The 27621-nt window shown below is 31.7% G+C and overlaps 1 protein-coding gene across 1 annotated transcript in view; it reads left to right on the top strand.

Annotated features, from left to right (window-relative positions):
- LOC114330373 (probable ATP-dependent RNA helicase CG8611) overlaps window positions 1-16323 on the top strand; it is a 44858-nt gene extending 28535 nt beyond the window's left edge. Inside the window, exon 9 of the mRNA XM_028279717.2 lies at window positions 16124-16323. Coding sequence (XP_028135518.2) covers window positions 16124-16250 — 127 coding nt within the window. The 3' untranslated portion in view covers window positions 16251-16323. The remainder of the gene's footprint in view (window positions 1-16123) is intronic.
- Window positions 16324-27621: the final 11298 nt, after the last annotated feature.

Below are 27621 nucleotides of genomic sequence, written 5' to 3'. Positions count from 1 at the left end.
CATATTTTAATTTATCAGTATAGATATATTAATAGTCCATGTGGTGAGACCGCTCCCGCCTGGAAAAATTTCTGATTCAGTTTTCTTTGTGGATTCCTATTCAGAAATGTCCCATTTAAACAAATCTGAAGGGTGCCGGGCGGAATTTTTGGGCAGAAATTGTTTAAACAATTTTTTTAAACAAATACAAGAGCTCACGTTTTTTTGCTACGGGACATATATTTTTAAGTTTTGTGGGTCATTCTAAACAAGAAAGGTATCTTGTAAATTTTCGGTGACACTGTTGCGTTTAGTAAATTTCAATTTCAGACTTTCATCGACTTATTTCGTATGCTTTAAATGATGACGCACGGGTAAAGATTCAGGGACTCAACTCTACATACCATTAATAACATTGAAAATAAACGTTGTTTTGGAGAGAACTGAGGTTGTGTGTATAATCAAGAAGACACTCATTAATATAGGTTAAATATTAAATAAGTAATATAATGAAATCGATTATGAAAATATTAAAATATTACGCATCCAAGTGACCTAAGAGATTATAGACGATATAAATGAATTTTACAGAGAAACGGTGCCTTAAGTAGACATAAGATATTACAAAAACAGTTCCCACATCCATTTCAAGAAGGGATGACCAAACAGAATGGAAGGGGAGTTGTCAACTGACAAATGAAGTGTGGCACAGAAGCAAATCGAAATTTTATGTCTCTGATTAAATTAGCTGTTGCATTTCAATGCGGGGAAAAGATACGGATAGAAAATAATTAAAAAGATAAGGATAGAAAATAATTAAAAAGATGAGGATAGAAAATAATTAAAAAGATAAGAATAGAAAATAATTAAAAAGATAAGGATAGAAAATAATTAAAAAGATAAGGATAGAAAATAATTAAAAAGATGAGGATAGAAAATAATTAAAAAGATAAGGATAGAAAATAAATAAAAAGATAAGGATAGAAAATAATTAATAAATAAAAAGATAAGGATAGAAAATAATTAAAAAGATAAGGATAAAAAAAATTAATTAAAAAGATAAGGATAGAAAATAATTAATTAAAAAGATAAGGATAGAAAATAATTAATTAAAAAGATAAGGATAGAAAATAATTAATTAAAAAGATAAGGATAGAAAATATTTAATTAAAAAGACAAGGATAGAAAATAATTAATTAAAAAGATAAGGATAGAAAATAATTAATTAAAAAGATAAGGATAGAAAATAATTAATTAAAAAGATAAGGATAGAAAATAATTAATTAAAAAGATAAGGATAGAAATTAATTAATTAAAAAGATAAGGATAGAAAATAATTAATTAAAAAGATAAGGATAGAAAATAATTAATTAAAAAGATAAGGATAGAAAATAATTAATTAAAAAGATAAGGATAGAAAATAATTAATTAAAAAGATAAGGATAGAAAATAATTAATTAAAAAGATAAGGATAGAAAATAATTAATTAAAAAGATAAGGATAGAAGAGAGAGAGAGGAGAGAGAGAGAGAGAGAGAGAGAGAGAGAGAGAGAGAGAGAGAGAGAGAGAGAGAGAGAGAGTGAGAGAGAGAGAGAAAGAGAGGTGAGAGAAGGAGAAGAGAGAAACAAACAGGAAGTTAAGAAATTAATAAAGTCAATAGAAATTGGAATAAAATAATTATTACATCTTTTCTGGCTGCATGTACTAATGATAAAGTCAAAACAAAAACAAAGTCTGCTGTATATGCTGCCGCGTAAAATATTCCGATTAGACCGTTCTCAATCAAAAACACAGGTGCAAAAAATGAGATATAGATCTCTTACACAAAAAACGCGATACCTGATTAATGAACATAGCATAGATAAAAGAGTTTGAATCGGCGAAAAACAGAATAACCTTTTGATAAAAGCTGCGTCGTCCGTTGATCGATGTGGCTCTAATTATCGCGTTATAGCGCGACTTTTTCGAGTCGACACACGCTGCGCTCACAAAAGAACTGCTCTAAACGCATAATAATTCCCTTTCTTGTTTACTATTATTTCGCGTTATATAACACGCGGACTGACTCCTTTATTTTGAGCCTATTTTTCATGGACAATTAATGTAATATCCGTCGAAGGTGATTGTGTTGGGGCTTTGTCTGTGCTAGGCGACTGATTTGTCACGGTTCTTATCAATTTTGATTAAAGCCGGTGATGGTGGTGTTAAGGCCCATTTTATACGTTTTATGAACCGTTTGGAATGCTTGAGATAATGACGCAACGATATAAAAGGGAAAAAACTTTAATTTGGTCTTGTATTTATTGTATTTATACGGATATATTTGCCAAATGGTTTGTAAACTTCGTAAATAATTAATCTATGGAATCAATAACATTTTCGCCATATATACCAGGCGCTATCTGTTCTAAAACCCTCATTTGGATAAACTGTATGTGATCCTATATTTTTTTGCTTTAATTGCTTCGGAATATTATTCGAATTGCTTCGAAAGAACAGAAAAGAAGAGTGGAATGAGCACATAAGCAGGATGTCTGAATCAAGGATAGTAAGAATAGCCAGGGACAAGTCACCGTTAGGCAGGAGAAGTATAGGACGCCCAAGGAAAATATGGAATGACAACTTAGGGACAGAATGAAAGGCACCGTTGAAGAAAAACTGGCAGTACTGCCTATATCAAAGAAGAAGAAGAAGAAGAAGAAAGAATATTATTAGAAATGATAATTTTATTATCCGGACTTCAAAAGATGGGCTAAATTGTTTATTAAATAATTTGTGAAAGAAATTAGAAAAATTATTCAATGTTTTTCTCCTTCTGCTTGCTATATCTTGGCATCTATGGATTTTAGAAAAATTTATTTAAGACAAAAAAGGTTTGAAATTAAATTTGCTACGAGATAAAATTGATATTTTAATAATTAATTGATTATTAAAATTATTAAAAAATTAATTTGAATAATTATTATTACTGCAAAATTAGCAAAAACCATTAAAAAAAGGTCAAAAATCAAGTTTTTGAAAAATTAATATTAAAAAAAAAAGAATGTGTGTGTACTTTGTACGCACGTAAAAAGTTATACTCCTATTAAAATTAAACATTTGTGTAGAAAATCTAACGTTTTTTAGATTTTCTACGATTCCTCAATGGAAAAGCAATTTCGGGGAGGCTACAGTTAATAAAAAAAGAATGTGTGTGTGTACTTTTGTACGCACGTAAGAAGTTATACTTCTACTACATATTATGTGATTTTTAAGACAATACCAAAAATTTTAAGAAATAAAAGAATAAAACGCACACAAACACATTGAAAAATGACACAAAGAAAAAATTATTTCTGAACGATAATAATTCTTGGCAAAAATTTTAAATACGCATTCTCTGAAAAAAAAATTATATAAAAAATATACTTACAATCATAAAATGGAAAAAAAATTAAAAAAAATAAAAACTTGCATCGGGAATCGAACCCGTGAACTTCATGCCGCTTTGATACGTAATCGAAGCCTAGACTCATTCGTCCAATCCCACATTATTTCTCATGTGGAAAAATACGGTAACTGAACGTTTTACTGTTTGACAGTTGTTAAAAACGGGGTTACTTTGCACCATTTATTATTATTTTTTTTTCTTAGAGTGGATATAAAGTTACTTGAAAGAAGATCTGAACTTTTTATTATATACATCTATTGAACAGGTCGTAATATAGCTTTTAATTTAGCTATTTTTTAGGTATATTGCATAATTAAAAGAAAAACCTAGTTTTATTAGTGGTGCAAAGTATACCCTAGAAGAGTCATACTTTGCACCACTCGATATTTTAATAATATTTGGCTACAATATGCTTACTGGTGCATAGTAATCCTACCGGATTTTAAACTTTGCACCAATTAAATGCAAAAAAATATTCAGTGGCCAATTTTTTAAATTTAAATCTACCTACATTTATGAAAGAAGCATAAAAGGAAAAACATTGCTACATTTTAAATGAATAAACTTTATTATAACGGCAATAGTGAAAATACGAAGTTTGAAACTAATCCCACCACAATTTGTCGCATTCTGGAACAATGTACAATCCTCGTCTGGAAATTTTTTTGGGAGGTTTTATGGCACCAATGGCGAGTTTTTCATTAAATTCGCTTTCTTCTTCCATCTCTTGCACCTCATTTATTTCATCGTCTGATGAATCCCTGCCTACTGGAAAGTGGTCGTCCAAAACATTGTTCTCCTCTGAATCATCTACGATTTCTGGCTCAACAGCTTTATGAGGTGTGGAAGTAGATGCTTCAGTTAGATCTTTTAAACTAATTTCAGAATGGGCAATACTTTGTCCTGCCGGAACAGTTATTTTCTTTTTCTTCCCTTGTGTCTTAAACTTTGTGGCTTCCTTTCTTTTATCTTCTAAATACTGAATGAAAGTGTTTTCGATATCCGACGAACTTGATTTATTATTTGTTGAATCACTATCAGTTATCACATTAGATCGCTTAGTTGTTTTTAACCGCTCCAAGAGTGGTGTTACATCACAAGGAACGATACCGCATTTCTTAACCGGACTTTAATATCTGATCGCCATTCTTTTGTATTTTTTCGATTAATGACCGTAAAGCGTTGGAAAATGCTGTTTCTCAAGTACATTTGATCTACTGCCTACATGAGTTTCCTTATATTGAGATAAAATTTCCCTCCAGGCCTTTTTCATTGGAGCAAATAATGCAACATCTAACGGTTGTGTAACGGGGGTCCTATTCGGAGGCAAATATATAAAATGAATGTTGTGTTTTCGACACAAATCCAGGACATTAATATGAGAAGACAAATTGCCTAATAAAAAGGACCTTCTTTCCCTGAATTTTTTTAAGCCTAGGCAATAGAATGGTGTTAAACCAATTTGCAAATGTCTGTGATTCGAACCAACCAGAGGCAGTATTTGCATAACGTTTACCAGAGGGGCCATTTTCAGTCCCGGTGTCCCACAAATTCTTGGATTTGTACACCACATAAGGAGGTAGTAGCTCACCAGCTGCATTTCCACACATCATAAGAGAAATGCTACTTTTTGAAGAGTTACAAATTCGTTCAGGATATTTAACCCCACGTTTAGTTAATACCTTTTTTTTCCGGTATCATCTGTTAAGTTAGTCTCATCATAATTAAAAATAGCATCTGGCTCCACACCAGTTATAGTTTGTCTTAAATTTTCAATGTATTCAGTCATTTGGTCTGCATTGAGTGCTGCTCTGCTTCGTTTAATGTTTGAGGCTATCCTTGCAGTAAGGTCCTTATGGCGACTTAAAAATGATTTGACCCAATCGATACCTGGAGTATTATCCTTAAAGCGAGTAATATTTTTTCCTTGGCAATTTAAATACCTCTTTATTATTTGCCGCAATTCCATCCCAGTAACAGGAAAACCAACATCACTAAGGCGCTGAATACATTGTACGAAGCACTTTTCCTCTTCGTACGAGAATATTGTTGGGTATCCTGGTTTTCCAGCGTGTACTCCTTTTAATTTATAAAATATAGTTCTCCTTGGGATTTTAAAGGTTTCAGCTGCAACTCTTGTGCTCATGCCATCTTTTATGGCTGACAAACATGCCTTCAGATCTTCTTCTGTGTAGTCTGCATATTTGCGAGATCCCAGTTTCCTTTTATAATGTCTGGGCATTTCCTAAAACAATTTTTCTATTTAACTTTTACTCCTGGGGATACTTTGCACCACTTGCAAGTTGGCGGTGCAAAGTATACCCAATTTCACGTCTTAAGTGCACATGTTAACAATGTTTTTTTTGTTATTGCTATCCTCGTTTAAAACCGTTATTTTAACAACTAAAAATCGCAATCGGTTATGGTATATATCATTAGATGTGTACTTACCAATTTTTGACCGCTGTGACTGTCTGTACTGTATGATTTTGCAAAGCCAGAAAATAATAAATTTTTAAGGTTGATATTCGAATCGTTACTGATGAATAACTAACGACCGCAGGGACAATCGCGCGCGTCTTACTGATGTATTGCGATGTTGCCTATGTGTTCTAAAGGTAGTACAAACATCTAAAGAAAATTGAGCGTATATTTACAAAAAATATACTTTTACACGTTCGGTGCAAAGTTACCCTGCTCAGTGAAAAGTAACCCCGTTTTACGGTATATATGTAATTAAATTATGTAGTTTAAATTTTGTGGAAGAAAATATTAAATAACAAAACAGTAAGAAAACAATATATTAGATGAAAATTGGTAGAACTTTTGTTGGAAATCAAATTAAGTATGTAAATCAAAGCATTACATACCTACTAGATAAATAAATCTACGCCAAAATATCATAATTTAAAAATAAAAATCGGACCTAATTTGGGATTTCTCTCTAAAATCCCCATTCTTGAGAAAATAAATGTATGTATTCCAACCTAATCCAAATGTTTAATTACAATATGATTATAATAAAAACTACTTACCAAATTAGAATGAGTTTTCCTTGTCCAAAATAGTCCAAAAGTCCAAAAATATAGGTATATGAAAACTATTTAAAAAGGCAGTATAACTATTAACTAACTTTGTTTCTTTTCACACAAATTTCAAAACGCAACAACCATAAATAATCAAACTACACTAGGTTCGCTTTCAAGATGCAGTAGAAAATAAACAAACCAAGACACGTTAAATGCTACTAGGAGCACTTCCGAATCATAATTTACAATGTATAAACTTTGGAAATCATGATTTGGAATGTACAATGTATATACGTTGTAAATTATGATCCGGTTGTGCTCCTAGTGGCATTTAACGTGTCTTGGTTTGTTTATTTCTATTTCTACTGCATCTTGAAAGCGAACCTAGTGTACAGCTGTGCCACAGCCGCCATTTGGAATAATTTTTGACATGTCATTTGAACATCCAATCAGAACAAAGTTATAATGCGCATGCGCCGGGCTGATAGGTTTTAACATATAAAAATTCACCCTCTATCGCCGGTAAAGAAGTATAACTTCAAAAAAGAATGTGTGTGTACTTTGTACGCACGTAAGAAGTTATAGTTCTATTATTATGATTTCAACGAAATTAATATACTTAACAGGTTATTTGTATTTTATTTACATATCAAACTAATTTTCTTACCTACCACTTTTACAATTTTTTTATTAAAACGATACCAAAAATAAAAACAAGAATGTGTGTGTACTTTGTACGCACGTAAGAAGTTATACTTCTACTACATATTATGTGATTTTTAGGACAATACCAAAAATTTAAAAAAATAAAAGAATAAAACGCACACAAACACATTGAAAAATGCCACAAAGAAAAAATGATTTCTGAACGATAATAATTGTTGGCAAAAATTTTAAATACGCATTTTCTGAAAAAAAAATTATATAACAAATATTTGTTGGTAATCATATTAAGTATGTAAATCAAAGCATTACATACCTACTAGATAAATAAATCTACGCCAAAAAATCATAATTTAAAAATAAAAATCGAACCTAATTTGGGATTTCTCTCTAAAATCCGCATTCTTGAGAAAATAAATGTATGTATTTCAACCTAATCCAAATGTATAATTACATTATGATTATAATAAATACTACTTACCAAATTAGAATGAGTTTTCCTTGTCCAAAATAGTCCAAAAGTCCAAAAATATAGGTATATGAAAACTATTTAAAAAGGCAGTATAACTATTAACTAACTTTTGTTTGTTGTTTCTTTTCACACAAATTTTAAAACGCAACAACCATAAATAATCTAACTACAGCTGTACCACAGCCGCCATATTGAATAATTTTTGACATGTCATTTGAACATCCAATCAGAACAAAGTTATAATGCGCATGCGCCCGGTCGCTAGGTTTTACCATATAAAAAATTCACCCTCTATCGCCGGTAAAGAAGTATAACTTCAAAAAGAATATAAATCGTCCGGGATTTGAACCCGGGACCTCTCGATCTCCGACCACACGTTCTACCACTGAGCTATATTTCTTTGCTTTGACATGTTACAAGATTTCTCGTACATACTGACAAATTTAATAGACCAAGAGAAGTATACAAAATGCTTTAAATGTATTTACTATTATTATAAAATATCTTATTCCCGAGGAAGACAAATCCAAAGACACAAAAATTATAATAAATAATACATTTACTAAAAACACTAATATATCCTTTTATATGATATAATATGACTTATTTGCGCTGACAGCGCTGATACGTACATATCTTGAAAGGTTAGCAACTACATACTGTCAGTGTGCGCATGCGCCCGGCATTATAAAATTTCACTCTCAATCGTAAAGAAGTATATCTTCAAAAATGACGTATTAACGTTATTTTTAATTTTTGTTATTATTTTAAGTATTGAAATTAGTTTAATATTTAAATAAAAATACAATTAAAATGTTTAAAATATATTTGTTTCGTTGGAATCATAATAATAGAAGTATACTTCTTACGTGCGTACAAAAAACACACACACACCTTTTTTTTCTATATTAATAAGTCAAAAAATTATCGATACGTCATCACGCCCAGATGGATGACATCACTAGTATGATATATATGTCGAAAAATCATAATATACAAATCGACTGTTTCAGGATTTTTCCTTAAAGTCCCTGGGTTACGAAATAACGAATTTATTCCAAGCATTTACACTATACTGTATGTCATGTTGAAAAAAATATACCAAAATTTTATTCATCAAAAATAGGTACAGTGTTGAGTTTTTTATTTTCTATACTAATGTAATATATTTTCATAAAGTAAACAACGTGTCTGGAGTGGCAACAACGCATTGTGCGAAATAAAAGTGTTAAACATTTTCACCAGAGTTTATTCCGATTTTTGAGGTAATAGTGCGAAATAAAATATTAACTATATGCGAACATTTGTATAAGGTCATAAACTATCTAAAGTGCAAAAAATAGTGGCAAAAATCGGCCTATAAGTAACTTATAGAACATTTTATGTTAATCAAAACAAACGACATTTTATAAATTCCAGTTCTTTTGACAACAGATAAGAGAACAAGTCTTGATCAAATTAAAAGCGACGTTGCCGGTTTTCCAAAAAGTTTTAAAAATCCAAGAAAGGAAATCAATCAATTAATAATAAACTAAGTAAACATGATTTCGAAGTAAAAAGAATTTTAATATATTGAAAGTCATACTCAATTATTGCTTGAGAAGTTCTAGAGCCTTCGCCGGGTCGACTGGGGAACTAGAGCTTATCGCTTGCTTTAATATAGAGTACAAATACATAAAAAATGGTGGATAGTGATAATGATTACACCTCAGAAGACAGTAAAAAGAGAAGTCTAGAGATAGATGCAGACAATATTTTTAACAAGAGCAAGAAACTATCCAGAACACCAACCAAACAACAGAAAGATGAAAACAAAATTTGATCAGCTTTTAAAAATGATGCAAAATTTAACAGATCAAACACAAAGTTTAACATCGGAGGTAAAAGGAATAAAAGAAGAACAACGAGAATATAGAAATGACCTCCGAGAATTAAGAAAAGAAATAAATGAATTCAAACAAAGTAACCAACAACTACAAAAAGAAAATGATGAAATGAAACAGGAACTAAAGATAGTGAAAATGAAGGTAGAAAAGTTCGAGAAAGAGAGAAAAGCTAACAATGTTATTGTCCAGGGTCTACCGATGGATACAAATAACCCAAATGTAGTCAATGAGGTTATGGCAGATTTCGTGGAAAGAGAATTAGGTATTAAAGTAGAAATAGAAGAAGCTTATAAAATAGGGGACAAAACATGTCTTGTAAAACTAAAAAACAAAAATGAAAAAATAAAAATTATGAAGAACAAAAACAAACTAAGGAATTCAAAGCCGGAAATATATATCAATAACGATCTAACGCAAGAAGAGATGAAAATACAACAAGAAATACGGAGAATTGCAAAATTTCAAAAAGAAAACGGTAAGAACACTAGAGTAGGTTATCAAAAATTATTTATTGACGGGACTGAATGGAAATGGAACAAAGAGAAGAATGAACTGGAAAGGGCAAAGCAGGACACGCCAAAAAACTGATAAAAAAACAAATATTGGATACAACACAAAAAACGGACACGAAAATGGCAAAGGAAAAGGACCTGAACAGATTAGATAAAATAAAACATACGAACACAAAAAAATATAATAAAAAACCGAAAAAATGTGATCAACTAAAAATAAGTACGTGGAACATCAGAACAATGCTTGAACCAGGAAAAATGCAGGATATCGTCTCAGAACTAGAAAGATACCAAATTGATATTGCAGTGATTCAAGAAATCAGATGGGCAGGTCAAGGAGAAATAAATAGAAAAAACTACACACTACAGTACTCGGGACAGGAAAAACAAGGTCAATATGGAGTTGCTTTCATAATTATGGGAAAAATAAAAAATAACATTATGCAATTTAAACCAATAAATGAACGTATGGCTTACCTGAGAATTAACGCCAAACCATTTAATATATCAATCATAAACGTATATGCCCCAACTGAAAGTGCTACTGCGGAGGAAAAAGACAAATTGTATGAGGAACTCGAACGAGAAATGGAGAAGTTACCTAGAGAAGACACAATACTGGTAATGGGAGATTTTAATGCCCAAATAGGTAAGGAAGACTACATTAACCAAGTAGCAGGTAAGCACACAATACACGAAAAAACTAACGACAATGGCCAACGATTATGTAATCTAGCATCTAGTACCAATATGATTATCGTTAGTACAAAATTCGAACATCCCAAATACCATAAAGTGACGTGGATTTCCCCAGACCAAAAAACATGGTCACAAATAGACCATATTCTGATTACAAGAAGGAAGCAAACATCGGTAACAGACGTGAGGTCCTACAGAGGTGCACATGCAGACACAGACCATTTTATGGTGACTGCAAAAGTAAGACAAAAAGTCAAAAGAACATTAAAAAACACGACAACAAAAAATAAATGGCACGTAGAAAAACTGAATACTCCAGACATAAGGATTAAATATGCTGATGACATGAACAAAAAACTGAAGGAACAATCTAAACCTACAAAGGATATAGAAACAGAATGGAGAAATATAAAAAAATGTATAAATGAAACAGCGGAAGTACACGTAGGGATAAAAAGAAACAAAAAAAGACAAGAATGGTATAATGAAGAATGCCATAAAATGTTAAAAAAGAAGGTAGAAATGAGACAAATGTGGATAAGAACAAATAGACAGGATTATAGGGAAGAATACAATATAATAAGGCATGCATGTAAGAAAAAAATAAGGAAAATTAGACGTGAGTGGTTGGATGATAAGATAAAAGAAATAGAAAAAGAGAGTAAGAACAGAAACACAAAAGAATTCTATAAGAAAATTAGTGAGCAGAACAAAACGTTTAAAGGAAAGATAAAAAGCATAAAAGATAAAAATGGAAAAGTATCAGAAAACGATGAAGAGTATAAAGAAATTTGGACTAACTATTTTAAAGAATTATTAACAGAACAACAAGATCAAGACCTAAATGAAAACAGAGGAGAAGAGACAATGATGTTAGGAAACCAGCTACAAATACCAACAAAAGAGGAAGTTGAGGAAATTATTAATAGCAGCCGTAATGGTAAAGCCTCAGGATCGGACTGTATCAATATGGAGCTTATAAAATATGGTGGTGAAGAATTAAAAGATAGATTATACAATTTAATAAAAGACATATGGGACGAAGAAAAAATGCCGGAAGAATGGTACAAAGGACAAATTATCACGATTCATAAAAAAGGAGATCAACAGATGTGTAAAAACTACAGAGGACTGACGCTATTAAACACAGCATATAAAATCATGTCCGCCTTAATACAACGAAGACTGACCGAAGCTACCACGAATATCATAGGACACTATCAATGCGGATTTGTTAAGGGAAAGTCTACAACAGATGCCATACATACAGTTAAACAAATTATGGAAAAAGCTCATGGATATAAAATAGAAATTGAACTGCTTTTTATAGATTTTCGACAAGCATTTGATACAATAAATAGATCAAAACTAATGGTAGCTCTGAAAGAAATGGGAATACAACATAAATTAAGAAGATTAATACAAATGACAATGAGTAGAACTGTAGTTAGTATAAAAACTCAAGTAGGCGACACAGAAGAATTTGTCATCAATAAAGGGGTGAGACAAGGAGATTCATTATCAGCAACTCTGTTTAATCTTGCCCTAGAATACGTCGTCAGGAAGATCAACAAAGGCACCCTCCGAACGAGAGAAGGACAAATAATAGCATACGCTGATGATATTGTGCTAATAACAAAAAATAGAAAAACAATGGAACGAATGTTAAACGAAATGGTAACAGAAGGAAAAGTAATGGGATTAAAAATAAACCAAGAGAAAACCAAAATAATGAGATTTGACAAAAACTTTGAAAACAGAAAGGTTAGAGTAGGAGAATACACTTTTGAAGAAGTCGAAAAATTTAAATATTTAGGAATATTAATAACAAACAATGGAGAAAGAGAAACCGAAATCAAAGAAAGGATTATTACAGCAAATAAGAGCTTCCATGCAAATAAAAAATTACTTAAAAATAAGTTATTGAGTAAGAAATCAAAAATGAAAGTATACAAAACAATAATTCGACCGACGATGATGTATGCAGCCGAAACTCTTAGCATGACAAAAAAACAAGAGGAAAACCTTAGAATACAAGAAAGAAAAATACTAAGAGCAATATTAGGACCAATAAAAATAAATGACAATGAATTTAGACAAAGAACGAACCTTGAGTTACTGGAAGAAATTGAGGAGGATATAGTATGTAAAATAAAACAGCAAAGAGCAAAATGGCTAGGACACATATGGAGATCCGGATCAACTACGACGATATACTCAATATTGGAATGGACACCAGCTGGCAAAAGAAGACGTGGAAGACCAAGATCTACATGGTTACAAGAAGTAGTAAGTGATCTCAACAATGCGGGCATACGACATTGGAAAGGGAAAACCAGAGACAGGAAAGAGTGGAGAAAAATAACAGAGAAAATTAAATAACGAACGTGAGGACTGATCTTCCTCAAAACATAGATCTAGAGAGCGTAAGCGGCGTAACCCCTAAAGGGGTGTTTAGCCACTATATATATATAAACAACGTGTCTAGTTGTATATATGAAAATTCCTCTGTATATATATATTTACACTTGAAGTACGTTGGTAAATATTTTCACCGCATCCGAACTCATTATTCGTCGTCATCAACGTGAAAAATAGGAATTGAACTCAAAAAGAAAAAAGGAAAAACGAACACGCATCTGTGGCGGCTTTTCATAAGCTCCGGTAACGAAGGAGCCCGTTCACATTAATTTATAATTCATTGTTTTCGGAGATATAAATTGGATATGAACTTAATAAAGTATAAAAATGAAAAAAGTAATAAATCTAATGAAGCAGCCGCTTTTTTGTGGAGTGAAAACTAACGATTAATCATCGGGATTCATTAATTACCGTTCTCGTATACGCGGTGGACGTACTGTCGGTCAGAAGTTGATGGCAGAAAGAAGAGGAGTACCGCCATTTAACTAGATCAAAACATTAAATGCGCCGCCACGACTACTATTACATGCCAGAGCTACCGCTTTTTTCGAAAAAAAATCTAAATTTCTTCACTGTAGGATGTCGATTATTAACTATTTTTCTTCTGTTGGACTATTCAACGTTATTGCAACTCTATTAATGCAAAATAAGCCTGTCAATAATCATATTGATTACTTTTCTGCTTTTAATATGTGCTAAGACTGATTCTTCTTCTTCTCATACCTTTTTGTCTTCTCAAGTGTAAGTAATTTATAAAACTTACATCAGAGCTGTTATGACCTATAGCAGAGGTCACCAATTAGTTTCTCTGAGGGTCCGTTTCGAAAACCTATGACACTTCGGGGGTCCGGATTGATGCTGCCTGTGACTGACTGTTCTGATTCGGTTTCTTTGTGAATTCTTTAAAAAAATATTCCTTATAAACAAATCAGAAGGGTGCCGGGCGAAATTTTTGGGCAGAAATTGTTTAATATTTTTTCATCACCTTTTTTGCCCGCGAAAATATGTTTTTAGCGTTTTTGCATCTTAGATAAGAAAAGATCTGTCATTTTATTAAAACTTAATGAGTTTTCAAGCATAGCAAATGCATATTTTCACATTTTTCAGATTTTAAATCGCTTATTACTCGAAAACTATCTACTTTTCAGAAATATGACGAGAGATCTTTATTGTTTATAATTACCCAAGAAACCTAAAAATACATTTTTCGAGGCAAAAAAGTAATTGTGAATTTGATCTGCACCCTTCTGATTTGTTTAAAGGGGACATTTTTGAACAGGAATCCGCAAAGAAATCGAGTCAGAAACATTTTTCATACGAAAGTGGCCTCACACATGGACTAATATGGAAAGGAAAACTAATAATATCTGATTATTTTTTGGTTACTGTATACTTTTCTGGAAGTTTTCCTGGTACAATAAATAAAATATAAATTCATTGTGTATTGTTTTGATGTTATTATCAGTATTGTAAATTGTTACTGAGAATATTTTAAAAATTAAGAACTTATATTTTGAATGCTAATGAAGTTTTAAGACATCTTCAATTTTGTAGAAAGGAAACTGGGGAATTTAAAATAAATAATCATAGTACAAAATGCTAATTAACATGTTGTCTTTTCTACATTAGTTTCAATGCAAGGTGTTTGTTACAAACTTATTAAATCTGAAAATTATTTTAATTAAATGCAATCTGAAAAGTACTCCTACTTAACATAGTAGAGAGGAAATTAATATAAAAAATTGCACATGACAATTTTAAATTACAGCTTACTTAATTTCAAAATTATTGATTAGTAAGTATAACAATAAGGGGAAAAACTCTTTACAAAATTAAATTATCAGAGAGAAAAATGACATTTTTTTATGTACAACATGTCTGAAGTTTGGAGTGAGTTTAGTGCAACTGAGTCTCATTATGGAGTTGAGATAGTCATCTGTCAAGTAAGTGAGATCTGTGCCGATTTTTAATAAAGTTCATTCTTGATAAAGCGGCTTCGCACACATAAGTTCAGCCAAACATAGTACGCAAGTTCATGGCCAAACATTTTCAAAATTGCCAAACACTAGGTATATTCTGAATTTATTGACGGTCCGCACAGAACTAGCTCACGGTCCGCATACGGACCGTGGTCCGCTAATTGGTGACCCCTGACCTATAGTATTGAATCAAGAGAAGACACCAATAAAACCAAAAGCATGCTACGAACAGCCGAAATGAAGACACTAAGAGCAATAGTAAGGAAGACAAGAAGGTAGGGGTAGGGGTAGGCAAATACGAAGAGAATGATTCAGTCATGCAAAAAGAATGGAGGAGCACAGACTACCAAGAATTTTGCTAGAAGGAAATCCAGCTGGCAAGCGTCCACCGGGGAGACCACCAAAAATATGGAGAGACTGGCAGTCTACCTATAGATCAACAGATCTATAACAAGTATAAGAAGAAGAAGAAGTGCAGGTTTGGGATTCCAATCTCGGGAAATATTAAACTAAATTAAATCGTGAAAACGGTATTCAAAAGACAGTGGCAGGACGCTTCTTCTAAAAGAAAAAACGTTTAATCATGATGAGTGGTTCCTGAGATACAACCGGTCAAATTTGACCGGAATTTACGGCAAAGATATAAACAATAGGATCATAATGAATTTACTTTAATGACAAAAAAAGCAGGCCCATTAGCAGAACCCAATTAAAAATTATTTTGCACATCATATTTGAAACGTTATTTGGTTGAAAAATATCATTTTTGTTGGCAAAAAAATATAATAATTTGTTTGGACTAAATTACAGTTGTGTTTATCTTAAAAAGGATATGTTACTATCAACATTCACACAGTGTTGCCAAACTGAATTTTGTTATTTTGAGTGGAAATTTTCCCAGCGATCTCCGAGGGTACATTACCACCATAGGATGACTTATGATTAATAAATAAATTAATATTATCTTATTAATTTTAAATAATTATTAATATTATTTAATAAAAGCTTAGCTTTGTTGATTATTATTAATACCAATTATTTCTTTATTTTTAGTGATGCTCCACCACCGAAAGCGCCCAAAAAGAAAAAGATAAAATCGCTCAGTCTAACAACTTCCGAGTTTTCGAGCGGTTTGGAGCCTGTTAAAAAGAAGAAGAAGAAAACATTTGACGACCAATGAACTGTTTTCTTTATTTCATAATAGAGTTTTAATAAAGTATCGTTTATTTTTTAATAAACTTAATATATTATAATTTGTTTTATTCACCTGACGTAGTGTTAAGAATATCTTGTCCAGCATTAGGATTGATTTTTTTAGTGGTGCTTCAATCGCACTACTACGAAAAACACATGTACAGAGTTTAAGGAATGCTATGACTACAAAAAAAGAGTGACATGGTGGCCAGAGTTTTTGGTTAATTCTTATTTTTTTTCTTTCAACTTCTCTTATGCCTTATAAAAAGCGCCGGAACTACTTATCTTCTTCTTCACGTGTCATATCATAATTATCGGACGTTGGAGATCACCAATGCGAAGGCTTCTCGATCTTCTGCAACATGAAATAATTGTTCTGCATTTGGTATCCGAGTCCATTCACAAATGTTTTTTAACAGATAAACTTGTTTTCTTCCTACATTTCTACCTCTATTTCTCTATTTTTGCCCTTCACTGTATGTCCTAGATAAGACATTTTCCGGTATTTAACAGTCTTTGGCAGTTTTCTATCTTTGTTGACCCTCCATATTACTTACTCATTAGTTTTTCTTGCTGAGCAAGACTTTTTTGGTCTTAGTTCTAAACTGAGATGATTAATACAAAGAAATGACTTGATTTTTATAAAAGAAGTTTTAGTCATTGATATTCTGGGTTTTATCTCTATGTTGTTGGTCCGTTACGACAGTTTCCAAATATTTTGTGAACTTTTTCAAGTTGAACTCCATTGAAACTCTGCCTCTGGATGTGGGTTACGACTAACAGTTTAGTTTTATTTGAGTTTATTTTAATGCCCATTTCCATTTCCTCTCCTACTTCCTGAATAGGGGTTGACAAGACAAGAATTCTTGTCTTGACAACAACTTCTTGTCTTGTCTTGAGAAAAAATCAAGAAATTTAAAAAATCTTGTCTTGACGTTTTCTTGACATTTTATATCTTGTCTTGGCTCAAGAAATTTCAAGATCTTGAAATTTCTTGTTTACCCGGTCGGGTGATTCCACGGCGACCTCTTTATTGCGTTGCCCGCTATTGTCCTTTTCATGATCATTTTTCAGTGCGTAACAAATGATAGGAAAAAGGGTAAGTCCGTGATAATACACATTTATGACATTTATTCTAACATAACATTTTAGTTAAATCTGATAGTTGTCAAATTTTATTTTCAATTTGGAATAAAAACAAATCAAATGTGTTTCTTGCATTTATAAAATGGTATTTTCTTTGATTTGTATAGTCTTATAAATTATACAGATTATATTTGTAATATTATCTAATTAAAAAAAATATTTTTTTATTATGGCGCCATCTCTCGACAACTAAAATAACTAGAATAAATGTTGTAAATGTCTGTAATCACGGACGTGCCTTTTTTTCTGTCACATACAATTTAATGCGTTAGAAAGTAATCGAAAAACTGTGACGCACTGAAAGATGATCATGAGAAAAACAAAAAAAAAATAACACGGCCTTCACTGCCACTGGGGGAAGTCCCTGATCTGCATTGGTTTCCTAACGAACCCAAAATTGATGTGTATTTGCATGCTTACAATAAGCATTTTGTATGTTTCGCACATATTCTAAGCTTAGCTGTCCAGGATTTCATAAAAATTGCTGAGCCAAATCGAAACAGTTTAGACATCGAAAAGGATTTTGATTATTTGGAGGATGAGATCGAAGTAGAAAATGCTATAAATGCTACTATTTTAGATTTTAACTGTCCTGTAAGTGAAATTAAATACCTTGTAAAAAAAATAAAAAACTCACGGCAAATGCAACTTAAACTTAACAGTGCTTGCGAGACCAAAAATTGTAAGATGACTGTGCCAGAACTAGATGTGCCTTTAGTGTAAATGGGGCTGTAGTGTAAAATATGCTTAAAACTATATTTTGTAACAACAACCAAAATCCAAATACATAATTGGAAAATATTAGATAAAGAATGGTTCTGATCAGTAAATTTTGTCAGTAGGTTTCGGAGAAGGTTTAAAACACTTTCTTCAATTCTCGAAGGGGAAAAATATTGCACACTCCCACTGGTGGTAGTTGGAATAAATTTACTTTTGAACAAACTGGAAATATGGGCTCATAAACTTAATAATAAAATTGATAGAGACGCTACACACGAGCAATTAATTTACTGCATTCAAGCTGCGAGAGATAAAATACTGAAATAATATAACAAAACTAATTGGATATATGTATGTATTGGATTGTTGTTATTTTGAATCCTCACCATAAAGTAGAGGCATTTTTCTCTTCATCTTGGGAAAAGCTTCTATAATCAGAGGCAGTACAAAAATTAGAACAAATATTTAAAGCTAACTACTTTAACAAATCACAGAATGATCTATAGAATCCAATACCAGAGCCAGTACTTAGTCTGAAAAAGAAGATAACGAATTTGATTTAGATATTGCTTACCTATTTAAGAAAGCTGATAATGATAACTTACAATCTTAGAAGTATAAAATTGAAAAATACTTAAATGAGCCTAGGTCAGAAGATTCTGAGAATATACATACTTGATTGGTGGAGAAGACACGAAAATATCTACCCGATATTATCGAAAATGGCCAAGGATTTTCTCGGATCGCCAGCAACATCTGTACATGCGGAAAAGCTATTTTCAAGAGCAACTTTAACAATAACAAAGCCATGAAATCAGCTAGGCGTTAAGAAGTGTTATCTGCCTTAAATCATGGCTTATCAATTCCGATTTAAAAATGTGCTAAATTTGTTATTAAAAATAAAATCTAGTTTTAATTATTAGGTATTTCAAGTTATTTCAAGATTTCTTGTTTTCTTGACAAGAAATCTTGGTATTGACATAAATTTCTTGTCTTGTCTTGAAATCTAAAATTACTTCTTGATTTCAAGACAAGATCTTGAAATTTTCAAGAAGTTGGCGACCCCTATTCCTGAATACCATTAAGCAAAACTTGGAGACCTTCGATATTTTCTGAAAGAATTACTGTACCGTCCGCGTATCTAATTACATTAAGTAGGTCCCTGTTGCTTTCTATTCCATATGACTGTCTCTCAAGTATCTTTTTAAATAATTCGTCCGAGTAAACATTGAACAATGTTGGGGACAAAATGCAACCTTGTTTGACTCCTCGTTATGGAGATTTCGTCGGTGCAGTTATCTCCAATTTTTACGATAGCAATTTGATTCCAGTACAAATTTTTAATGACCCGAATATATTTGCCTATATTCCTATATTTTTTAGCATCTGCATTAATTTTACCTACTGCACTTTATCAAATGCCTTTTCGAAGTCCAAAAAGAATGCAATTACATCTTTTTTTGATCACGGCATTTTTGTAATGGAACATTTAGCCCAAAAAGTGACTCCCTGCTTGCCATAGTATTTCTAATCTTCTTCACATTTGCGTCTAATACTGTTATAGGTATTAGTAGGAAAATCTTAAGACTAATTGGGTCATTAGGCTAATAAATCTTTATTTCAATAATTTTTGAAGTTATACTTCTTTACGGGCGTAATGACGGTGAAATTTTATATGGGAAAACCTAGCGACCGGGCGCATGCGCATTATAACTTTGTTCTGATTGGATGTTCAAATGACATGACAAAAATTATCCAATATGGCAGCTGTGGCACAGCTGTGGGACTGTGGTTTGGTTATAATGTATGCTTGTTGCGTTTTAAAATTTGTTGGAAGAGAAACAAACAAACAAAAAGTTAGTTAATGGTTATACTGCCTTTTTAAATAGTTTTCATATTATATTTTTGGACTTATTTACATAGAAGAGATGATTGTTGCATGCCAATGTGAAAGCTCATCAAACTGTGACTAGTATGAGTGCCGCAGATCTCGCTTATTCAGAGCTAAAGAATCTTTCACTGGTAAGTGTTTTATAAATAGTTGATCAAATTTTGTTATGATATTTGAACATAGCCACTTTGCACGACGCAAGTGATTGCGAAATTTATTAGTCGTTATACGGGCTCCGATACCTACCTTGAACCTACCAAAATACATAAGTAGTATGTAATACTTTTATTTAAATAATATTCACCTAATATATTGTTTTCTTACTCTATGTTTTGTTGTATTTTTTCAATTCTAAATCATTTCAATTCAAAATCAAAATAATTTAATTTACATAAGTTAAAAATGTCAAAAGGTTAATCTGTTTAGTTAGACGATCTTCGCACATAATGACAAGCTGTCTCTGTGGCGAAGTTTTAATGCGGGTCACTCAAAATACAACGCAAATACCAGCCGCTTGGTAAGTTGGTTCGAATCCCAATAGAAACTTTTATTTTTTTATTTTTTTTTATACATTTTATGATTGTAAGTATATTTATTATATAATTTTATTTTCAGAAAATACGTATTTAGTTAAAAATTTTTCCGACAATTAATGTTCAGAAATCATTTGTGGCATTTTTAATGTAGGTACTTGTGTGTGTTTTATTTTTTTATTATTTTAATTTTTGGCACTGTTTTAATAAAAATGTTTGAGAAGTAGTAAGTATAAATTAATTTAATATTTAAATAAAATATAAATAAAAAGTATATTAATTTCGTTTATAATCATATAATCATATAATAGAAGTATAACTTCTTACGTGCGTACAAAGTACACACACATTCTTTTTTTTTTGTGTATTAATTACACGTCTTCAATAACTATTAATACCTTCTTCCTAACGTGCCCTATCAAGTTCCCTTGACGTTGGCGATTAACATGGCGAAACTGTCCCTGTTTCGAGCTATTTTAAATAGTTGCTCAGCTTTCTTTATGCCTGTCCACTCCCTGATATTCTTCAACAAACAGGCCTGTTTTCTACCAATTCCTCTGCGTTCCTTGATTTTACTTATCATAATAAGTTGAATAATATTATATCGGTCTCCCCTTACCACGTGTCCAAAATAAGCCATCTTTCTACATTTGATGTTATTAAGCAGCTCTCGAGCAGCATTTGCAATTTAAGACAGCCACATTTGTCAACTTTTCTGTACATGGTATTTTTAGTGTACGTCTATGCAGCCACATTTTAATGGCCTCCAAACGATTAATAGTGGATATTTTTAATGTCCATGCTTCGACGCCGTATAAGAGAACTGACCAAATGTAAGATTTAATCATATTCTTTCCAAGTTAATGTTGCAAGTTATCATTACAGAAGAATGCCCTCATTTTTAAAAATGTTGTGCAGGCTATCTCGATTCTGCATTTTATCTCTTTATCTGGAACTAGTTGTTCAGTAATATGACAACCATGATATTTAAAAAGGTTACTCTTTGAATTATATGATCATCAACATATAACCGTGAATCTTGACGTACCAGACGCTAAACACCATGTATTTTGTTCTCGAACAGTTTATGTTTAAACCAAACTCTCTTGGCACTGTGTCAATAGCATTTAAAAGGCATTGTAATCCATTCATGTCATCACTTAAAATAACTGTATCGTCTGCATATCTGATTTTATTTATCAGAATTCCATTAACTTTCACGCCCCATTCCAAATTATGCAGCGCTTCTTTAAATATTATATCCGAATAAAAATTGTACAACCCTGTCTGATACTTCTTTGTATTTTACATATTTCTGTTTATTTTCCGTATAACGTTTGACGCCACTATAATTTTTCTATGATTCGTACGTCTTGACTATCAAACTATTAATACATATCTGTTTTTATTCGGTTAAATCATCATAATTGTAGTATATTTATATAAATAATATTTCATTCATAAGTCTATTCGACTGCTGCATCCCACCACTTCTTAATTCACCTTCAATCAAAGTCAATTTCTTTTTTCTCACGTTATAAAATATCTGAAGAAAACAGATTAGATATACCTGGTCAGCCTAGCAGCAGCAGGCACTTTGGCTTTGCTTCAATAAAATTAATGATCTTTTGTTTTAGAATTAGTCACGGCTTAATAAAATACATTAGAGTGTTTGCTTCCAAGATCCGGAGGGTCATCCTTACTAATTATCAAAATTCAAACAAAAAACTCGAGCGGCAATTAAAAACACCTGTTTGTCCATCAGAAAAAATTATGGTACGCGTTATTTGGTATATCTTGGTGTTAATGCTGAATCGAAACAGCTTACCAAATATACTTTAGAGACAAAAAATATTAAGTTTTATTTTTAAAACAAGCAAACTAATTTTTGGTACGTTGGCTAAGATTATTAAAATACATTTTCTTTTTTTTTCAGAGTTTTAACCCTTTTCTTCGCAAACCAATATAAAAATGTGGAAAGTGTGTTTTCTTTCTATTAATGCCCTTCTAGAAGTATGTAAAAATTTATGAAATAGAAATTTTACCTTTAATTTATTGCTAAGTAATTTATTACAAATTTGTTACATTTCTAAATATGCGACGATTTTTTATACCTAATTCAATAAACAAAAAACAATTAAAATGTACACTTTCTATTTATGGGATAATTGCACAATATAAAACAATCATCAAAATAAAAAAAACTCACTATTTTTTACAAAAAATTAAAAGTTACTAAAAGCAGTCAAGGACATTTTCAAAAATTTATCAAAAATATATCCAACAGATGACAGATGGCTTCAATTAGAAGTTATCAGAAATCGGTAATAATAAAAATATAAGCCAACTATTGCAATTTAGTTATAGTTTTATATTAGCAGTACAAAATATGACTAACAAAATATACCTCAAGTCACCTAGAACTCACCTAGGACCTAAAATGAAAATGTTACAAATTTGTTACATTGCCATGAAGAGGGTTTGCTGCAAAAGAATTAATATCAAAAAACTTACAATTTTTAGTAATTTTAAAACTCCTTGTGTAATTAAAAAATATATAAAATAATTAACAAACTTTCAAAACGTTTCCTGCCTTATCAGCGATCATCATCAGTAATACTTAAACATTTGCAAAACGCCACCGGAAAAGAGTTTATAATTCTATAGATTACGTTAGAAAATGTTATTTAAACTTAAATTTTAATAACGTATGAGCCCCTACATAAAAATGGCGACCACGTCTAGGGTTAGCCAAAATATTACGAGTTAGGTACGTGTTTCCAAAGTTACCTTACAACTTCCTTGTTCTAATAATGATGAAACACCATTACACCAACAATTGTGGCTCAATCCCATAAACAAAATACTATATTTAACATGCCATAATAAGTGTTCAATCACAAAATCCCTTAATTTGTAGTCTCATATTAATCTTAACTTCCTAATTTATTATAGTTTGACTGTGTATAATTGTGAAAGATATCGATTAATAGTTTAATTACGAGTTCATTTAACTTCCTGCAAATTGAATAAACTGCTAAATATTATTGCAATAGCCTCCTCATTTAAATTATATTTGTGCAAGTTTAAAGGTTCAAATTTACTATTCTAACTGGGAAATAAACCACAATTTAACTTAAAAAATTATTTTATTGACATATTTTATTTATGTAGGTAACGACGTCCTACTTTGATAACGACGTCCGAGGTGGAAGTTAAAACGTCAATAAAATTCATTTTTTAAAATAAATTGTGGCTTATTTCCCAGTTAGAATAGTACATTAAGTAAAAATAGCTTCAGAACAACATGAAGGTTCAAAGTTTTGTTACTATGCTAAAGTTAATAATCTTTGTGATGAGATTTACATTAATTGTGAGCATTATAAATTAGGGGTTTCGGTCTCTTTTGAGTGCAGTACTCTTTTAGTAAGTAAAAGTAAAAGTGACGTCATGGTATGTCATCGATGAAATAACTTATTGACGCCATATATTACATTCTATTTTCTATTACGTAAGTATCTATACCTACATTTTAACGTTTATTTATAGAACATCATGTATTTTGCAAAATGGTAAAAACCGTAAATTTTTATTTTGATTTAACAATTTAACTTATATTCAACACTTATAATGTACTTACTTGTTAGTTTTAGTTCTCTAATAAATTTTGTTAGTCATTTAAATGAATTATTTAAAAACGAAAAAATGACTTGTTATTGGAGGGACGAGATAAGATGGGAGTAAAGTGTCTTTACCTCCCTTGAATGATTACTACCTTCCGCTACGCGTTGGGCAGTAAACTTCATTCTTGGAAGGAAAAGTAGCACTTTGCTCCCGTGTTATACAAATAGCTATTTTATTTTATAGATTAGGAATCTAAGATTAGTATACCTATTTATAATAATAAACCATTTTTATTGATATTTTATATAACAATGAACCCACCCGCCTCCCTATTGTCGCCGCCCCTCCGTACGAAATATACACGCAGAACACACACGGTGCAACGGGCGGTCTAAGAAGCTGCCTAACAAACCGCGATATCACATCAAAGCTGTAACATGTCTACCGCTTCAACGAAAAGCCCCTCAACCTCCAAAGACAACGGCGGGCGGCGAAATCTGCCTTTGTAACCCCTAACTGAGTTAATGTGCTCATCCATTAGCTTCGAATAAGCAGCCACTTTATCGATGCCGCCTCACTCCATAAAGAGACAACCCCCGGGATGAATGACTACGTATGCCTATCCCCGAAGAATATTGACGAGCTTTATTATTGCACTGATTATGGAATGAACGTCTTAATATTTTGATTGGTTTAAGGTGATGATTAGAATGTGCCACAGAAATGTGTCAGTATGCAAAAAATAAGAAATTATTTAATGAAAAGTCATAGAATTTTTGCTGTAGAATATTTAAGGAAAATTAATTAAGGAGAAAAAATCTGAAAAAAAATAAGTAAGGACAATAAGATAGTTACTAGAAAAACACACTAGATAGGGATCAGACGAAAAAACAAAAAGTTAAAGATAATTAAAATAAGACATCGTATTGGTAGGGGAGCCCAAGCGGGGATTTTTGCAGTTACTCGAGCGCGTCAGATTATCACATGGAGAGCAACCTGGTACCCTGCATATATACCTCTACCATATTTATATTGGCTCTTAGCACCGATAAGTTCGTTAAGGAGGGCCCGAAAAAAATTTATCCTTAAAAATACTCGAAATTGTCAGATTCAGATTAGGTAAATTAAGTACATGCAAAAGAGTGTATATTATGTCAAGTCAAAAATCTGACGATTTGAGCGTATGAAAATGGGTGAGTCAAAAAGTTTCACAAAAAAAGCGAATATTTCGCGAAACGAACGTCAGATCGAAAAACTAAAAAATACGTCTTCAATGTTTTTCAAAAATCTATCGAATGGTACTAATCATGACCCCCACGGAGAGGGGTGGGGGTAAATTTAGATTTTTAAATACAAACCCCGTGATATTTCGTAAAATGAACATTAGATCGAAAAACTTCAAAATACACTTTCAAATTTTTTTTGAAAAGTATATCGAATGGTACCAAATACGACCCCCCACGGAGGTGGGGTGGGGGGTTACTTTAAAATCTTAAATGGGACCCCCAAATTTTTATTGCAGATTTGGATTTTTTACGTAAAAATAAGCAACTTTTATTCGGGACATTTTTTCGAATTATGGATAGATAATGTTATAATCGGAAAAGCGATTGTTGGAAATGGAAAATTCAATTAAAAAATGGTAAGTCCCCACTAAAATGGAAAATTTTACTTAACTTTTTTTGGTTTTAGGACCTAATAATCACAACCCAATAGGTCCCCATAACGCTTGAGTGACTACAAATTTAGCATACTTTGCTCCCCTACCATATTATCATGACGGTTCTGTAAAAGTTATTCCATATAGCCAAAGTCCCTTGATGAAAAACAAGGAGGAATTAAATCTCTAGAATATTCAAGATGACATCGAAATATCCCGTCTTGTCTTGTAAGGTTTGGTCTTGTCTATGTCTTGTAAGGTTTGGAACGTCAGAAAATTCTTCTTCTTCTTTATTTTTGGTTTCGCTGCAAGGCGATTACCAGCACGATTTATAAGCGATCTTGACGTAGTCTGGCTCTAAGCCATACCAAAATCGCTGACTATGTTCTTGTAAGGAAGCTTTTGATGAGGTGTGATGATTATAATTAAATGAGATTAATTGGGTCAGGTTAAGTATGATTAAAAATTAAAACATAAATTAAATGACAAATAGCAACATAATATAACACGGATACATATAAACAGTTGAGCCTTGCAATTTGTAAGCTTATTTTGTTAATTGCTAGAAAACGCATTGCAGTTTATAAGCTTATTTGGTTAATTGCAAGAAAACGCATAATTACATTGACTGATTCTTCCGTTAAGGAACTTAGAATATTGTATATAGAGAGCGGTGTTTTGAAGTTCACGGAAATAAATTTTGTGTATATATCAAAATTAGGAATCACATTAATCGGGCATTCAAAAAAGATGTGGTTTAGATCCTCGAGACGACCACATTCACAAAAAGGATTATCTTTTATATTCATTTTATACAGATGTTGTTTTGTTAAACAATGGCCTGTGCGCATTCTAATGATGGTGGTAGTGTGTCTTCTATTTCTATATGGAAAATTTGAATACCAAGGTTTTGTAGGAAAGAAGTCTTGAATTGTTTTGTATTGCGAAGTCTTCTTCTGGACTAAAGATTTCCATTTTTCTTGGTACTCTTTTGTAATTTTTCCTCTGATGACTGATAGGGCATCCTGGGAATTCAGTTGTACTTCCATGGGTACATTCAGGTCTCTTCCTATTTTTGCCAGTATGTCAGCCTGGGTATTACCAAATATATTAGAGTGTCCAGGTATCCAGGAAAGGAGAATTTTGGTACCATTCTCATTGGCTGAAGATATAAGTTTCTTTGTTTTTAGGGCCCTTATATCTGCTGAAGCAGATATGTTACATGTTTTAATATTGGTTATTGCATTGAGCGAATCAGAAAATATTATAGCTTTCTTTAGATGTTTTGTAGTTGCGACTTCCACCGCTTGATGTATTGCTATACTCTCTGCTTTGCTTATGCTTAGAGCTCCAGGAAGTCTTGAGGAGAAATTATATTCAATACTAGGGATGCATATCCCAAAACCTACCCTTTCTTTGTTTTTTGAGGCATCAGTATATATAAAGGTATGGTCTTTCCCATATTGTTCAGTAGTCATAAGGAATTTTTCTTTAATCATCGGGTCATATTTTTTGATATTACAATTTAGAATTGGAAGTGGATTCATTAGTGTATCATAGTCTAATTCATAGCATGGAAAATTTGGGCTTTTGTATATTTTTTTAAAATATGGAAAAAAATATTCTAATGCCCAAACCAAGTATGGTACATTATGCCTTGTATAAAAATTAGGTTTGTTTATAAGTCTTTTACGTATTTCAATTAGGAGTAATATTATGGGATGATTCTCAATAATGATGATTTTACTTAAAAATTTAGAGGCTAACAATAATCTTCTATGTT

Source organism: Diabrotica virgifera, chromosome 7 (assembly GCF_917563875.1).
Source record: "Diabrotica virgifera virgifera chromosome 7, PGI_DIABVI_V3a".
In the NCBI taxonomy this organism is placed as follows: Eukaryota; Metazoa; Arthropoda; class Insecta; order Coleoptera; family Chrysomelidae; genus Diabrotica; species Diabrotica virgifera.
The sequence above is the reverse complement of the archived record's forward strand: the minus strand, read 5'-3'. Positions and strand labels throughout refer to the sequence as shown.